General features: G+C 43.8%; 1 protein-coding gene across 1 annotated transcript; it reads right to left on the bottom strand.

The window, feature by feature from the left end:
* Positions 1 to 593: 593 nt before the first annotated feature.
* On the bottom strand, positions 594 to 1,850 carry GPR151 (G protein-coupled receptor 151). The gene has a single exon (XM_025892345.1). It carries the CDS (start codon positions 1,848 to 1,850, stop codon positions 594 to 596), a length of 1,257 nt encoding a protein of 418 aa, XP_025748130.1.
* Positions 1,851 to 18,714: the final 16,864 nt, after the last annotated feature.

Below are 18,714 nucleotides of genomic sequence, written 5' to 3'. Positions count from 1 at the left end.
AATCAGTCCCCATTAATTAAGGTGGTGGTCCTTCCTTATTTTGTAACCTTCAGTCATGGAAATTCTACATGGATTAAGCAAATGAAGGTAACTCCTTAATATTCATTAATGTTTTTAAAATCTCTTAAGTGGAAGTAGTTTTTGAGTTTTGGTTATATGAAAGTTTGATAAGGAACGTTAAGGCTAGCAGGTTCAGGAAGAAAGTAAAAGGAAAGGAGTTCAGCTTTTGGCAAAGATGGGCTCTGCTCCACCCAGTACAGACAGGGTGGACCTAAGGAGTACCCAGTAAAACCGATTGTGAACAAGGGACAAAATATCTGGAATTTCTAGTGTGTGTGCCGGAAGCATCTTCTTCACACAACACTTAGTTTAACTCTTTGGATAGCCAGGATATAATTCTGAAATGCAATCATTATCCCTACCATGGTGTTCTACTTACCAAATTGCACATTTTGAAAATGCATACTGGGAAGCATTTTTGTAATTCCTAGCGTTAGTAATTGTATTGTGTTGTATATGGTAAAGGCTGTAGTGTTGACAAGCAGCAGGACAAGTCAATACAATAATCACAATTTGTTTTGCTTTGAAACAATCTATTTGTCAGAATCTCCCGTCTCCTGATCTTCATGTTCCCAGGGAATAGGGTCATTGTCTTGCACACAAGGGACCGTGTCCCTCTCATGCCAAAACTGCTCTACATCAGGGAGGATGGGGATCTGTGCCTTCTCACTTCTCTCTATGCCAGAGGAGGGAGAGCCGGTTTTCTCTTTTTCTGGGATGGATGTTGGGGACTCGGGAGATGGGTCATTGTCGGGAGGGACCTCTGAGTCACCAGCTGGTGTTTTCTGAGACTCTGAGGCAGTCGGTTGCTTTTTGGTTATCATCCATTTCCATAAGCCTTTCAAGTCTTCCTTGAACTCCTCTGACATCACTAGAAAAATGAGAGGATTTGCCGAAGAGATGGAAAACATGAGGACTTGAGACAGGGCTATAAAACCTTGTGGTGGGGCCGGGCCTCCGGCCTTCATGTGCCATATCCACAGCCAGGCTACCCATTCAGGGAGCCAGAGGACAGCCGAGGTGACAGCAATGCTCAGCAACATCACTGTGAGTTGCTTGGAGCGCATCTGGTTTCTAAGATTTTGAGTCTTAGTTCCTCGTTTTTTACACTGGCCATAAGCTCTCCAGAAATAAAAACTGGCAAGGAGTGATGGAAGGCAAAATGCCAGGAGAGGGTAGAGCTTACCAAACATGGCCATGAACTCTTCGGCCACAGGGGGTACATCCATGAGGCACATTTCCACACCCGCATGAAGCCTGGTGGTGCTAAAGAACCACTCGGGTAGGGGTAGCAGGCTAGCCACAGCCCAGATGGCCACCAGCACTGACCAGATGGTGCAGTTGTGGATACTTACTTGCTTGGCTGGGTCACTTGCATACATGAAGCATACTTTGGCCACTGCAACGATCGTCAGGCTCTTGGCTGCCATGCATGTGTGGATGAACCAGTCAGAGGACTTGCAGACAAACCAGCCGAGGTCCCAAACACTTTTGAAGTATGCTGTAGCTCGGACAGGTGCAGAAAAGAGCAGGAGAGAGAGATCGGCCACGCTGAGATTCAGAATCAGGGAGTGGATCATGGACGGCTTTCCTTTCCAGGCGCTGTGAAGGAGGACGCTCATCACGCAAACGTTCCCCAAGAAGCCCACCAGGCAGACGGCCACCAAGAGAGCCGGGACGATGGTCCTCCAGTCCTTAGAGTCAGAGGGCAGGTACCCTCCGGCAAAGTGGAGATGAGCCGACGTGTTCATGGTGCTGGAGTTGGAGCCTGCGAAGGCGGTTGCCAGCATCACCTTTCCCACACAGCTTGTCCTTACAGAAGTCTGCTTCTTTTTGTCTTTCTGCCTCAGCTCTTTAGCTTAGGAAATAAATACACTGTCATGAGTGTCCAGTGACACCTCTGGGCCCTCCCCCTTGTTTGTTTCCTGAGAGCCGAATGTGGAAGAAGGTTGATTGCTCACCTCTGCTCTGTTGCATGCGAGACATCACCGCTGCACTGAACGGCAGGCAGTGGGGACGCTTGGGTGCTGCTCATTAGCAAGCTTTGTGTCACATTGCCAGCCCTGTGGCGCTAAAACCCCATATACTCATAAATGATAAATGAGGACAACATACGTGTAAGTGGGATGTATTCCTGGGGGGTCATGAGCCAGTCAGGCAATTATTTTCAACCAGCTGTTTCTAAAATCTTGACTGCAGTCTGTAAATCAGCAAACACTGCGGCTGAGAAGTGACTCGTGCACTCCAGCCTGCCCCAGAATCACCTGCATACCTGATCCAGTGGGTCAGGAGTAAGGCCCAAGAATGTGCATTTCCAACAAGTTCCTGGCAGTTGTGGATGTTGCGGGTTGGGCGGGAAGTGGGGGGGGACTGCCCTGTTTTAAAGCAAGAACGAGTGCTGCTTTTCCGCCTGCACTGAGGAGCTCCTGCCTTGACCCAGCCTACCCACCAGCCGCCACCTGAGGTCAAGCGCACAGAGCTGGATAAGGAAAACGAAAACTGCAAAGAAGACCTATGTAAAAATCTAATCACAGACAGGTTTAGTCTAGTGTATCCAACTATTGTGAGTTTTTTAGAAGTGATTTTAGACTCCGACTTAGACTATGTGGAATACGATTTCAACAGGTGGTGATGATGATGAAGGCAAAACAAGTGATGAGAGGCTGCTTTGCAGCGAGAACTCCTAGAAGGTTTACTGAGACAAGAGGAATAAAAGAAAAACAATTTCTATGTGGAAGGCATTTAAGGCGTTTTAAAAAAAGTTACATGTTAACGTTGGAAAACGAGGAAGTTCTTAGAAAAAAAATTATCCTAGTGCTAGTCTTGACACTTTATGGTGGGCAGTGGAAAGATGCTCTGGAGGAGTCAGAGGCGAATTGTTCAGGGAAAGGGGTTTGTGGGATTGCCGTGAAGATGCGTCCTGCTCGGAGTGTAGCTGAACCAGAAATGCTTAGTATCGGGCACTGAGAATGTGCTGGGCTGCGAGTACGACCTTTGGGTTCTGGTACTAGCTCTGCTTTCACCAATTTGTCTCTGGAAAGTAAGGGGATGACACTTCAGAATTCCTCAAAGCCCCAACCTCACCCGGTAAGAACGGATGGAATAAACAGCTCCTGATTTTTGGAAAGGCTGTCTGTGGCACTGGGTTTCTTTGTGTCTGTCTGCCTTCCCTCTCCCTCTGAAAAGTCAGGGTACTTCAGAAACAATAATTGGCTCAGTGCCTTGTCCCAGCAACTGCCATAACCCTCAGTTTGCGCTATGGCCAGGGAAATAATATGCGCACACCCCAAAAGTACCCCTTGTGGGGGTAAAGAGGCCACGCCATCTTCTAAGGAGGAAAACAGGGGCGAGGGGCTTGTAGAGAAACTTCTGGAGCACTACTTGGAGCAAATGGACATGGTGTGAATTAGAGACTACCTGGTGTATGTGGAGGACATCCATTCAGGACCAGAGACAGAGACTCCTTGACATCATGGCTTAAAGCTTAGGACGCTCCAGGCTCCCGAAGACACGTGACAGACAGCTAAATGAGTTCCAGAAGGCTTTGACGTCACAAAAGTCTGCTCTTTAAAAGACAGCTAGGGAAACGAAGGCCCGTCAGTCATGTGGTTCTCCCCCAGTCTACTAAAATGGACTCGGGGAAGGATCCCCTGGTGCTCCAGCTAGAGACCAAATGTTTGGCCTGAAGGATGGGAAGCCTGAGTTTTCCACAGTTTTTGGAGGTAATGCACTTTAACTTTATATTTTGAAAAAATTGCAGACTTAGAGAAAAAAATGCAAGACCTTATGCAATTCATATATACTTCATCCAGATTCACTGGTTATTAACATTTAGGCACATTTGCTCTCTCTCTCTCATGTATATGTGCCCGTATGTGTATAAATACACATACATATTATTATTTTCTGAACCCTCTGAGAACTAGAAATGAGTTTTTGAGTGTTCTTCCTGAATCATCATTAACCATAGAAATCAAAATGAGACTACGTGCTTGTAGCAAAAAGAAATTCCTTTGGCAAGCCCCAGTACCAAGTCCCAGTTTCTGTTTCTCTTTTGATCTATCAGCACTTGGGCCTCTAGGTACTGACAAGTGTGATCTGTAGCTTGTGTCCACTTTTTCTTCATTTTAATATCATTTCCACTTAAAGGCTAAATGTAATTTAGCAAACCTAAAGGAAAAAAAACACTATATGCATGTTTCTTATTTGTAAGTTGATTTTGTTGATAACACATTAACTTTAATACAGGATTAAGTTGTATGCATAATGGACATTTGTCAGGTTTCCCTGTTTTTATTTATTTTGGGGAGTTACCTAGTATTTGAATCCCTTTCCTGTTTGATGGGATCATGGGGAGAAATTATGTGGGGGAGGTAGACTGAGTAATACAATACAGAAATAGGGGCGCCTGGGTGGCTCAGTTGGTTAAGCAACTGCCTTCAGCTCAGGTCATGATCCTGGAGTCCCGGGATCGAGTCCCACATCGGGCTCCCTGCTCGGCGGGGAGTTTGCTTCTCCCTCTGACCCTCTTCCCTCTTGTGCTCTCTAACTCTCATTCTATCTCTCTCAAATAAATAAATAAAATCTTTAAAAAAAATACAATACAGAAATAAAAAGGAGAGTTATATGGGATGAAAAGCAGAAGTAGCCTCCCCACCCCCAAAATGCTGGAAACAACCCAAATGCCCACATTGGTGAATGGATAAACAAATGGCTACATTTGTACAAGGGAATACTATCCAGCAATATAAAAGAATGACACATACTACAACAGAGGTGAATCTCAAAAATACTATGCTAAGTGAAAGAAGCCAGACACAAAGACCACAGTTGTGAAATTCCTTTTATATGAAATGTTCAGAAAAGGCAAATATTGGAGACAGAAAGTAGATAGTGATTCCTGGGGCCAGGGGTGGGAAAGGGAGTGAGTGCAAATGGGCACAAAGGATCTTTTTGGGGTGATGGAAGTGTGTTAAAATTGGATGGTTACACAATTCTGTAAATGTGCTAAAAATCTTGACTTGTACACTCAAAATGAGTGGATATTATGGTATGTAAATTATACCTCGATAAAGCTTTTTTTTTTTTTTAAGAGTTATTTGGGATGGAGTAAAGGTAAAGAGCAAATATGTCCCTGCTCTTAGAATGCTCAGGAGGCTCCAGTAGAGGGGATATTCTAATCTGAGACTGTTTCTACAAAAACAAAGGATAGAGCCAGGGAGAGGGATTGCAGTTTAGAAGGACCAAACCAAAAGACAGTCCTGGGCAGGGAAGGAGGATTATCAGAGGGCAGCAGGGAGAAAGGGAGACGTCTCAGAATTTGCTGTCTCTGGTGCTGGTTCCCAGCTTGGAAATGGACTCCCAGCAAAGTCTTTTCCCTCTACTCCACACTCATGCGAGGCCCCAGAAACAGTGCAGCTACCACCTCCTTCCCAGCAAAAGCCTCCGCGGGCGCCAGGCTGTTTTTCCTGACAGGGATACCACCTATAGCAATGATGTTAAGGGGAAGCCCTGGTAATGGAGCAGCATTAATAAAACAACAGATAATTTAAGGCATAGACATTTAAAAAAAATTTCAATTTGCAGAGGTGACTGGGTGGCTCAGTCGGTTAAGTGTCTGCCTTTGGCTCAGGTCATGATCCCGGGGTCCTGGGATCGAGTCCCGTGTCGGGCTCCATGCTCAGCGGGGACTCTGCTTCTGTCTCTGCCCCTCCCCACCACTCGTGCTCTCTCTCTCTCTCAAATAACTAAATAAAATCTTTAAAAAAATTTCAAGTTGTAAAGGACCGCAACCAGCTTAAACTTCAAAAGAACCCAGACAAAGCAAACTAGTGGCCATGTTTTTAAGTGGCTTTTAAAAAATTTTAATTCCAGTGTTGTTAACCTGCAGTGTTACCTTAGTTTCAGGTGTGCTAAAGTGGCTTTTGATAAAAGCAGAGCTGAGTGGGCTCTCTTCCGGGGCTGGGACAAGCTTACCCCATAGTTCAGGTCCAGGGAATGGTGAGTGATACTAACAATCATTTACTGGGGGAGTCCTCAGTGCCAACCTTGGTGCTCCACGTTCTACCCACGGAATCCTCAGGACAGCTCTTAGAGAGGGGGCTGCTCCGACCGCCTTCTTACAGATGGGGACTCTGAGGCCCAGAGACCCGAAATTATTTGCCTGTAGGTCTGTAGAGCTCACAGCCAACAGATGACAGAGTTGGGATCAGGACCCAGAGTTAGGGACCCAGAAGTGGTGTCCACAAATAGTGTGCTATCCTGCCCTCCTAAAGAATTAGCTGTGGGATACTTCCTGTTCATCACGATTCTGAAGCTGGTAGAGTTCAGTTCAACAACAGGTATTGAGCCCATTGGCTCTGGGAATATAAAGTTTGTGTATTTTCCTTTCGGTGAATATTTACCAGGCCACTCCTCTGTGCCGAACACCAAACATCTGTGCTAGACCTTGGCCCCCCAGGTGGTGGAAGAGTCCCTTTTCTTAAGGAGCCGCGATCCAGGTAGAGGCATGAACCTACAGGAAAGTTCAGAGACAGGGCTGTAAGAGGCTGGCTGTTGTGGGGGCCTGAGTGGGGGCACCTGGAGCAAACCAAGAGTCGGTGGTGAGCGTCTGGCAAAAGCCTCCTGCAGATGTGAAATCTAAGCCAGGACCTCAGCCCTGCCCTTCCCTGCACGTCTCGGCTAGAGCATTTGTGGAGTTCATGCGTGCTGTGTATTCGGTATCCCTGTATGACACCCAGCAGAAAACAGCTCTTTCTTATCAGAGAAGTTAGCACGGTTGACATCAGGTCTCCGAGAGTTAAGGTCTCTCTCTGCCTGTAGGTGCAGTCTCTGAACATGGCAGGTGCAGCTCTGGGAGGCGCAGAGTGGATCGGGCTGGGCTTTGCTGGCCAGCTGCAGCCAGCTGGGGAGTTTGCTGAGCATGCTCCGCTCTGGCTGTGCGGGCACTCTAAGTTAGCCCTCAGCGATCCAAATTCCTTGCCATCCCCACACTCCCCCTCCCACTGTTGAAGAGGGGTCACGGTGCACTGTTGGTGCTTGCTTCTTTGCTGACGGCTTTGCTGTGTTGAGGGTTGCTTTCCCCAGTGCCCCGGTCATGCCATTTTTTGGACCACAGTTACCTTGTTGGTGTGGAGTCACTTTGGCTGGGGGTCTTCCTGACCGGCACATCCCATTACTGCGGGTTTAGGGTCATGGAGGGTTGTTTCAGGCTTCAGGTGCAGGCTGAGTGAAAATCTGTCTCTAAGGTAAGTGTTGACTAGGTCTGGCTGGGTCTAGGTGGCCACTCCTGCAAAACAGCACCCCTCCTCCTGTTTCTGCTGTTGGTTATGTGCCTCTTAAGTCCACTGTCTGGATGACTATCCTGTAGACTTCAAATTCCACAGACTGCGAGTCTGGAGATCGGAACCCTGCCCTGAAAAAACGAGACTGTTATATCTGAAAGGGGCCCCTCTGCATTGTGTGGGTCAAAGCTTCATTTTCCAGCTGTGAAGACAGATGCTCTGACCGTGGACGTGACTTGTCCTGTTAAGGCCACTGGCTCCTGGCTAGCAGGGCACGGGCTGGGATCCGTGAGGCCAAGTGGCTTCTTGTTTCTTCCATCGTCTTGCACTTTGTCCTGCTAGGGATTTTTGTCTTTGTGAATAATTCATGTTTTGATTTTTATGGACGATAAAATTTGGACGTGGATGTGAAGTCTCTTTGGAAAGCATGAGGATGGTAAGAATATAGGATGCATCTTGCCTGCTTAGGCAGAACTTGAAAAAAATCACTCCTAGCTAGTCCCATTGAAACACAGCTGTGGTGGATATCGTGATGTATTTTCTTTGATCTCTTTTTAATGAGTTTGTTTTCTGTTGTTAAAATGCAAATGATAATTGTAGCTATGATCTTTGTTATAATGTCATGAGAGGCCCAGTCAAAAAGACCCTGGAGTCTCAGGGATTGATGTCACCACTGTGAAGATGACACAGGTCGGTGTTTGTTGGTGCACATTGTCTTAGGAGGACAGAGTCTTTTCAGCAAGTAAAAGACTGAAATATTTCTTTGGGCCCAGAATGGTTAAAATCCTGCTTTGGACACAGTCAGCCCATCCCTGGCTCCAGCTCTTTTGTTTTGTTAGGATATCATTTGTGGCTGGTCCTTAAGGAATGACAGGTCCAATCATTTAGAGGAAAATCTAATTAAAAAAAAAAAAACAGTTCCTTTGCCATGTCCATTTCTTCGACCTTTTTTAAAAAAGAACTTGATTCAACTATGATTCACATGCCATACGAGCAGCGCCAAGTGTACAATTCAGTGGTTTTTTGTATTTACTCTTGGCACCTGGGTGCCCATCCTGATGGGATGATTTCCTCGGCACTGACTAAAGCTGTTTCCATGGCCGCCAAATCCAGCAGGTGGCGCTTGGCATTGTCACAAACCTCCCAGCACAGGATGAGCAGGGGAAGGAACGTGCAGTGTTCAGAGGTGTGGTGGTCACCCGGTTTCCGCAGCAGGTTAAGGAAGAAGAAAGGACGTTGCCATCCCTGAGTCTGGGATTTGTTTTTCTTTTAAAAATGGGAGAGGCAGCTCTTGCGATCTGTAGGTTTTGTCCTTCCTGTTGACTCTGGCAGGAAAAGAAAGTTTAAAAAAATTTTGTTAAACATCCTTAATGACTATCATACTGCAAATCTTTGAAATGTTTGGATGGAGGGGAAGGAAGGCAAGGAGTTGGTTCCAAATATTTCAACTGGGTATACAATGTTGGTTCGGGTAGCTTTGAGGCTGAGTGCGTTAAAAAAATTAATCTTTTTCAGCCCTTCATTATAAATCCTTGATGAAAGTTCAGGACATTCTTCTAAAACTTTTCTACTTTATGCATTATTTTACTCCCCTGCTAAGTACTTATGATTGACAGGAGTTGAAATATGCAAGTTGGAATTACTCTCATGAAGTAGGTCTCTAATTTTCATTGTCATAAAAATTTTTTAAGGTGAAGGAGTTGATAATATCATCACTTTGTAGAAGAAAGTGAAGCACCCTGGAGATTTTGACCTGATAGTAGTTACAAAGTGGGTTAACTGCGGGACTGGGCTAGACGGTGGATTCCTGATTCTGGTTCCAGCTTGTCCTACCAGGTAAGTCTCCCAGTGGGACATCAGTACCTGGACAGATGATTTCAGGTATTCTCTATTGGTTTCCTATTCCTGCTGTAATAAATTACCATGAACCTAGTGCCTTAAAACAGTACAAACCATCTTACAGTCCCGGAGACCAAAGGTCCTAAAACGAAGTGTCAGCAGGGCTGCATTCCTTCCAGGAGCCACAGGGGAGAGTCTATTTCCTTCTTTTTTTCCAGCTCCTAGAGGATGCCTACACTCCTTGGTTTGTGGTCTGTCCTCCATATGCAAAGCCAGCAGCACAGCATCTCCCTCCAAACCCCCGTCTGACTTCTGCTTTTCTTATGGCGTCTCCTTCTCTGACTCTGAGCCTACTGCCTCCCTCATAGAAAGGACCCCTGTGATTACATCAGGCCCACCGGATAATCCAGGATCATTTTCTCATCTCAAAATCCTTACTTCACGGCTGGAAAGTCCTTTTTGCCATGTAAGGTAAATATTCACAGGTTCCTAGAGCACAGGCGTCTTTGGTGGAGGGGTATTATTCTCTCTTCCATGTATTCTAAAAAAAAAAAGTTCGGTGGTAGTGAATTTGGGAAATGCCGGACTAAACAAAGTTAAATAGGACTTCTCAGCACTTAAAAAAAATAACTATTAGAGTTTATATTTGTTGAAACTTTTGTATTTGTGACGCACTTTGCTAAATTTTACGTGGATTATCTCATTGTGACGATACTAAGGAGTTCAGTTATTCTCATTCATCAAATGAAGAAACTGAGGTTCAAAGGTAAATGACTTGCTCAAGGTCACACTGCTCTAAGTGGTGGAGCTAGAATTCAAACTCACATCTATCTGATGCTAGAGCTTGAGTCTTGAAGTTCCATGGTGTTAATACTCTGATATGTAAGGCAGGGGGTGTGGATGCAGAATTTTCTAGATGAACCTAGCCAACATTATAGCATCTTACCAGGCTAGTGTTCTTCAGAACACTTTATGAAATGATAAACTTGGTGGCCTTGATAGCAATGTTAACCAGTAGTACTTTCTGTGATGATGGGAATATTCTATATCTCTACTTGCCAATATGGTAGCCACTAGCTACCTGTGGCAATGGAGCACTTGAAATGTTAAGATAGCTGAGGAACTGAATTGCAAGTTTTATTTGGTTTAAATTATTTAAATAGAAATAGTCACATGGTGGGGGTAATAATAGTGCCTGGGTGGCTCAGTCCGTTAGGCCTCTGCCTTTGGCTCAGGTCATGATCCCAGGGTTCTGGGTTCGAGTCCTGCATCAGACTCCCTGCTCAGTGGGGAGCCTGCCTCTCCCTCTCCCCGCTCCCTCTCCCCCTACTTATGCACGCTCGGGCTCTCTCAAATCCTTCTGAGAAGGATGTGCTTTTGGGTGGAAGATGACAGTAAAACAGGATTTCAGGCGTCATGAGAAAAGCCAGTGGAGATCTGTAGACCATTGAGTCCCAGTCTTTGATACACCTATCTTGGTTGTTGGTTATCTAACAGTGTCCTGTAAACATGAATGTCCTAGTGGAAGTATTCTCAATTGTTCAAGACTCTATGAAGCCGTTCTATATAACTGTGGGTAAATCAAGGCAGTAGGACTGAGGTCTTGTAAAGTCTTTGAAGCTAGTCTCTTTGAGGAGACAGTATGTACTTTGGTGAAAGATCATCCGTCATGTTGCAAAAAACAATACCATTAGAAATGCAAAGCAAGTACCAAGTTAATACTGTGGTCAATGGTGCTGACTCTTAATTTAGCTATGGAAAATCTTTCTTCACATGAAATCTTAGGCAGGAGCCCAATATCTGTCACAGATAAAATGAGAGCTGTTCTGTTTGAAGCAGTTGAGTGAATCATGGTCCTATTATCTGAGCCCCCTTCACTTACTATAGAGGCTTGTGAGGTACGTCTCGGAAACTCTAGGGTATATCCGTCACTGACAGAATCTAGAACAGAGGTTAAAAGCTCAGAGGCAGGAGAGCTTCTGGGTTTCTCAGGGGAGGCTGCAAGGGAGAAAAGAGATGTGACACCTCCCAGATGACTTTATATGCATATTTTCAAATATATTTCGTATGTAATTTTGAAAAGATGAAACTAGATGTCTTTGTAAATTTGCTTTTTCATATTCTGTCATAAATAACTTTGAACAATTGATCAACATCTTTAAAATGGATGCTGAGTGTTCTGTCACGTGTTTGTACGGAACAGGGTATAAATTTAGGAGGAAGAGATTTTTTTAGGATTTCACGTCACTGATTGAAGTCAGGCCATTCCCATCAAACTTGGGTATAATCCTTACTTAGAACCAGACTTAGCAATGACTAAAGAGCCATTGTTGCCCATAAATGTCACATGACACTGGAGATCATTGAACTGGGTTTTTAAATCTTGCTACGGTCATTTGCATTTCCTGTATCATGTGGGTCCTGGGATTACCTGGACAATGGAATATTGAATCCTTGAGTTCTTCACATTATCCATTACGAGGTCTTTGCCCACTGAATCTTGAGCATTGCATTTCATGAAGTAACTAATTCAAAATCATGTGGTCAGTAAGTGATAGGCCTAGGATTTGATCCGAGGTGGTCTATCTTTGGCATTTGAGCTCCAAAACATTAATGTTTCCAAAATAAATTTTCTTTCTAATAACTGTAACTCTAAGTAATGAATTATCAAAGGGAGCTATGGGGTCCGCTCCTGGGGAATGGTAGAAATGTGTGTAATAGACACTGTCTCTGTGTTTGATATGAATTAGTTATTTCTCCTGTGATAATGACTAGAATCTAGACATTTTCTCATTGGACAGACAGGACTGCTTATATAAAACACTTTGATAAAGACTTTCCATATATATTTCTGCATATTTAGAAATAAACCTATATATATATATATATATATATATATATATCCAGTTGTGAATGGGATCCTAGTAGATTCCATCATGAATGAATCTTTGTTTTTGGCTGTGTAATATCTGTAACAAAGTGGTATAAGTGGCTTTTATGCCTGGAGTGTGAATGGAGGTGACCTATGGAAAAGTGGGGCAGAGCTCTGTTCAAAGTGCAATTAATAAATATTATAAAAAACCCAGTAACTTGTCTTTAGAATTAATAATTGATATATTTCCTAGAATCAGACAAGTTTTTGTTTGTTTGTTTTAAGCAAATTCTGTGCACAATGTGGGGCTTGAACTCACAACCCTGAGATGAAGAGTTGAATGCTCTACCAACTGAGCCAGCCAGGTGCCCCAGAATCAAGTAAGTTCTTGGTCTTGTTTTTTGTCTTACATGGACAAACAGAGTTGACGGTCATAAAGCCTACACTCCACCAAGGCCAGATAGTTTTTAATACATTTTGGTGTGCTTACTGATGTCTTTTGCTATTTAATTTGTGCTGTGTTTGAGACCTATACTTCTGGTCACCACCTGCAATTTGAGTTTTCCAGTTCCCATCCATTTTTAATAGAAGTTCATGTAATGACACAGTGTGGTAACTCAACTCTACCAAGACACTGCTGCCGAGCCTGAACTACTGATGAGCAAGCAGTGCCCCCTGGCGACAGCTGGAGGTATTGGTTCAGCTGATGGGAAAAAGAGTCAATGTGATGTTCTAAAGGAAGTTGCTGAGTGCCTGTGAGTAACTGGCAAAAATAGGGGTGGAATGAAGGCTAGGGACTATTGTTGAATGGGACAAAGATGAAAAATACTTTTAATTGGGATAAAGACATCTCATTGTAGACAGAGGAAAACGAACACAGAGATAAAAAAAAAAGTTAAAGATTCTTATGAGAGGGCAGGTGTATAGTGTTCTAAACTGTGCATTGAGCGGCAGGTTTGGCCTTCTTGGGAGCTCGTTAGAAATGCAGAATCCCAGGTCCTACCCCATGGTCACGGAGTCAGAATCTACATTTACTAAGAACCTCAGATGATTCATCTGCGCTGTGAAGTGTGAGAAACGCTGGTGCACAGCAGAAGCATTGAGCTCTTGGACTTGAGATTTAGATAGAGCTGCGTTGGAATCCGGGTTCTGCCGATCCTCAGCTGTGTGCCCTTGAGCAAGTAACAGGTGCTTCCGCTTCCTTACCCGTAAGTGAGGAAGACTTTGGATTACTGTAAGGCAGCCATCACCCCCGTCACTGCCAACGTCGAATGAGGGCTCACACGTTTTAGGCACTATTCTGAGGTCTTCTTAATGAGATCTTGCAGGCGGCATGTCTAGCAAACGGTAAACGCTCACCAGTGGAAAAAATGCCGGGTCGTGATGATTGTAATCCTCCTACAGCACGGTCTTTGAGCAAGCGGATGGAATGGAAATGCTTCAACAGAAGACACAAAGACTGTAGGGTTGGCAGGTGGGGCCTGGGGCCCGGGTGCCAAGGCCTTGGGGAAGCTTTGAGGGCCAAATTCTCAAACTTGACCCCTCTTCATTAGTGATGCAAAAAAGATTATTTAAGATGAAACCAGTCTTCAGAAATCTTGCTTAATCTAATAAACAACTGGATATCTGTTTAAAACAGTGGTTCTGTAACCTTTTGGTCTGAAGATCCCTTGACACTCTTCACAATTATTGAGGCCCCACTCGGAGCTTTTGTTGATGTGGGTTGTGTCTGTCAATATTGACCTTATTAGAAACTAAAAGCTGAGAAAAATTTTAAAGATTAATTCATTTAAAGGTATGTTTAATATACATAATAGTTTTTTTTTTTGTAAGAAATAACTACACTTTCTAAGAGAAAAAAAATCTAGTGAGCAGTGTGGAGTATTGTATGTTTTTGCAAATCTCCTTAATACCTGGTTCAATAGGGAGAATCCAGCTCTCTTCTATCTGCTTCTCATTCAGTCTGTTGAAGTATCATTCATCATGTAGACTCTAGAAAATTCCATTGTACACTCATGAAAGCAGGAGAGTAAGAAAGGCAAATAACATTTTAGTATTATTAGAAAAGAGTTTTGATCTCGTGGGCCTCCTGTAAGGGTCTCAGGGACTCCCAGGAAACTGGTGGTTTAAAAGATGAGAATACATTCTTTGTAAACAAATAGATGTAGTTGAAGGCAAAAACTATTCTTTGAGATTAATTAATTGCTTAATGGGCCAGGGCTCTGCTGGGACCCCGAGTTGTACTTGTAATGCATGAAATGGTCTCTGTGAGCGTTTGACTTCTCAGCTTTGCTAATTCGGATTGGTTTTACACACCTGTGGGGTTTATCGTATTTCCACGGAAGTCTTTTAATTTTAGTCTTCAAATTTTAATTTGATTAGGTGCACTTGGCAAATTACCTTTAGATTTTCAGTTCAGCTGCAAAATATTTGGCATTTTACATTCTTGGGCTGTTCTGCTGCTAGTTAGGAATGTGGTGATTAACTTGCAGGGTGGGATCAAAGCATTGCTTGGCTTTCCTGTCATATTTTATCTTCTAGAGAGAAGAGAATGGTGGTAAAAATAGAGCAGAAACCTCTAATTAAATATATGTCTTTCAAAATAGAACTGTCAGGGGAGCCTGGCGGGCTCAGTCGGTGGAGCCTGCGACTCCTGATCTTGGGACCGTGAGTTCAAGCCCCACGTTGAGTAGAGACCTTACTTAAAAAACATAATAAATAGATAAAAATTAAAAACAAAATTAAGTTGTCAAAGTGTGTTAAGTTGGAGTGGGCTATAAAAATCTTTGCATGCTGATTGGGAAGGCCTTGTAAGGTAGTGATATGCCTTGCTTGGAGAACTGCATTTAGCATGAGTTCAGGGACAAAGAGCCTCTTGTGTTTTGGCCCCTTTTCTGTTGTGACACAGCTCCTTTGAGCACCATGTTGGGACAAGAAGGTACGCTTCCAGTCTTTGGGGTGGCTAAGTGCAGTGTTGCTCATTAAACTTGAGGACTAAATCGGTATGTGTTAATCACATTCAGGGATATGGGGGGGAATTATTTCAAACTGACTATTTTGGGAAAAACCCACAAGGCTTTGTTATGCAAATGTCAAAATTCTGAATTTTCTTCGCAAATCTTAAACGTAATAAGAGCAATTTGTATGTTTGGCATGCCTGTTCGCTTCTTAAATGGTTGTCTGTTAAAGTCAAATTCAGTTTGTATTTCGTGAACACCTATCATGTGATGCTAGAAGAAGTTCAAGAATATGGTGAAAGAATTTTGTTTTTGAGAGGCTGACCTAACTGCGGCTGGTAATGAGCCAGCTGGACTAATGTGGTAGCTTTATGCAGTTGCATGGATTTGCCAGCAGAGGGCAAGGGACAAAAGTCCCTTGCTGGCGAGGACACAAATGCTGGGTAACAGGTATGAATTCTAACACCTACACCATGTGTGGGCAGTGGAGACCCCCACGAATTGGAGCGGGGCTCTGGATTTCAAAGGACCAGCTTGCACTCGTTGCTAGCTGTTGGTTGTCTTGTATGAAGACAGCCCCATTTTTGGTCAGATGTGCTTTTTCAAGAGAAGAAAGTATTCCAGATTTCTCTGTGAAATTTTCTGATTGAAAACTAGTTCTTAATTTCTTTTAAAGCATCATTCAGACAAAAAAAGACATGTTTGTGGGTTGAATTTGCCCTGTGGTCTGCCAAGACCTATAGAATCCGAGGATTATAAATGGCCCAGACTTACCGCCTCTTCTTAGAAAAGGAAATTATCCTGGTCTTTCTGTATAAGGGAGGAGAGTGGCATATAGAAAACAAAGTTAGGGTTGCTTTAATATTTCAGGGGAAAGTCATGCAGTCTTGAATCCTGCGGGGATTAAAATTTCAAGATGATAAACTTTTGTTTTGGAATCCTGACATGGGAGTTATTAGTCAAGAATTCTCCTTCAACATATTCCTTTTTGAGTATTCATCAGTATTTATACCTAGCAATATTTCCAGTAAGCCTCCTGTTGTGGGGATGACCACACACTCTAGGTTTGTGGGATTGTTTGTCTTTCACATATTCTGTCTGGTTTCCCCTGACTGCACATGTGTCATCGTGGTTTCTTGACTCACGACTCGGGAAGCGTGGTGACCCTCCGGCTCGTGCCCCAGTGTGGACCCTCAACTCCTGCTGCACCTGCCTCCCCACAGGTGTGTCCGTATTTACTTTGGTCTTCCTCCAGACGGTTCTTTGTTCTTGCTCTCTGCGCAGCAATTCAAATTTGGTCTCATTTTTCCTGCTTCCGTGTTCCTTCTTACTCTTGAAACCCTTGAGTGGCTTCTTACTGCTCATTAGGTTAAAGTGAAAACTCTCCATAGCCTGGCCCATGTCTGCTCCCCCGACTGATCTTAACCGTGTCCTCCGCTCTGCCCTCCAGCCACCTGGCCACGTATTTACCACATTTTCTTCCTCTCACAGCTTTGGAACAAAACTGTTTTAAACCCCAAAATAGAGCTTTAGTTAGAGTTGAAACCACAAGCTGTAAGCTCTGCGGCACACGATGAGAAATGCTGAGTAAAGGGGATATTGACACAGGTTTTTAAAAAAAATTTATTTATTTATTAGAGCGAGTGTGAGCACTAGTGGGGGGAGGGGCAGAGGGAGAAGCAGAATCCCCGCTGAGCAGGGAGCGTGGTGGAAGCACGGCTTGATCCCAGAACCCTGAGATCATGACCTGAGCCACCCAGGCGCCCCAACACAAGTATTTTTGAATTTGGGTTATTCTTTATCCTTTATTTAGAGACATAAAGGAAAAGATAGAGGATAATGACACTGGGAAACAAAATTTGAGTGAAATCTCTATTGATCATCTTTTCAGCATAAAGGTAAATTTCTAAGTGTTCACTTAAAAAGGGCAAAGAACTTTTCTGTAATACTCAGTGGTTGGCTTAAGGAGTTATCTTCTGAGGATTGTGGATTTGTATCTTGGAAACTACTTGAATTTGTAAGGAAAACAGCATTTGTTAACACGTTTGTAGAAGAATATTGATCACTAAATTTGTGATATTAACCAAAGACCAGGAGTTAACTAATCTTCCTATAATTAACCCAAACAATACATTTAAAAATAAAAACAAACATTATTTTGAATCTTAGATCCACTCTTCTGCTCCCAGTGGTTTAGATCAGCTCCTGATAGTACTTTCTGTGGTGATGGGAATGTTCTCCTTTTGTAGTGCCCAATACGAAATGGGCTAGTGCAATTAAGGAACTGAATACTTAGTTGTAACTTTTAATTAAACTTTTAATTTTAATTATATTATTTAATTAAACTTTTTAATTTTAACTAGACTAGCCACATGTGTGTATTGGCTACTGCTATGGTCTGAATGTTTGTGTCTCCCCCTTCCCCCAACTCATGTTGAAATCCTAACTCCCAAGGTAATGGTATTAGGTGGTGGAGCCTTGGGGAGAAGGTGATTAGGTCATGAGGGTGGAGCCCTCCTGAACGTGATTATTCCCGTTACAATGAGAAGAAATCTATGACGGGGAAGAGAGCCCTCATCTGACCATGTTGGTGCCCCGATGATGGACTGCAGCGTCTAGAACTGTGAGAAATCAATTTCTGTTTACGAGCTTCCCAGTCTGTGGTATTTTGTTATAACAGCCTGAACAGATGAATATAGTTACCAGCTGAAGATGACTTGGTGGTTAAGAAAGTGCCAGGAGGATTTTATTTTTGCAAGTAAAAATACATGGGTGATTCTAATAGATGAATTTGGAAGTCCTGTGTGAACACGTTGTTCTGTCGTTGGGCCTGTGAATCCCCACTGCCGGGAATATTCTTCCCACTTCTTGCCCAAGCTAACTTGTCCTCATTCTTCAGATCTTTGTTCAAGCATTGCTTCTTCTGGGAAACTTGGCCTGATATTTCTTAGGAGACCCAGTCTCCTCTTAACAACACCAGCCTTTCTACTTCACTGGAGTAAACGTGTGTTGGGAAGCATGATGGAGATGCAAAGGAAGATGAATCACACCAGACAGGTGGCAGTTGCTTTGTGTGACTGCCGAACCAGGAGATGGGTATAGATGCAGGGAGGTTTTCCATTTGCAGTGTCAGGTGGGGGAGTTGCTGGCTAGCACTGTCTTTCTGATAGGGACCGCCGAGTAACAGGGGGACTGAAGGTGGAAGATGTGAGACTTGGGACGCGTGAAGATGTGGTCCTTCTGAAACAGTAGAATTGCTGGAGCTGGTCCAATGCCTAGTTGAGATGGGGGATGCTGATTTATTAGGATTCCGGTCTGCTCGGGCAAGGCTTCCCAGGTGTGTGTGTAGAGGACGTTGATGGTTGGCTCTTCAGGCTTGGGGTTTTGCCAAATCTGGAACAAAAGAGGTCAGACATGTTGAAATCAGGAAAAATTGCTCTTCATTTCTGCTCTGTTTTTGAGACATCTGGGGCTTCTTGCTGATTTTGCTAATACATAATCTGAACTTGGTGAATGTGAGTTGACTGGATGTGAAATCTTAGTGACATACTCCGTTTGCTTCCCTTATCTCTGTCGGTTGGGGTGTGGGGGTCCACAAGAGCAGCAGAATATGTAGGTCACGCTTTCTTCCCAGGCCCTTGGCTGACTCAGGATGGAATTGTAGGGCATCGCTCTTACTGCACAGGAGAAGTCCGACATGACA

This window comes from Callorhinus ursinus, unplaced genomic scaffold (assembly GCF_003265705.2).
Source record: "Callorhinus ursinus isolate GAN/ISIS: 27379988/994484 unplaced genomic scaffold, GSC_fseal_2.0 scaffold23, whole genome shotgun sequence".
NCBI lineage: Eukaryota > Metazoa > Chordata > Mammalia > Carnivora > Otariidae > Callorhinus > Callorhinus ursinus.
The sequence above is the reverse complement of the archived record's forward strand: the minus strand, read 5'-3'. Positions and strand labels throughout refer to the sequence as shown.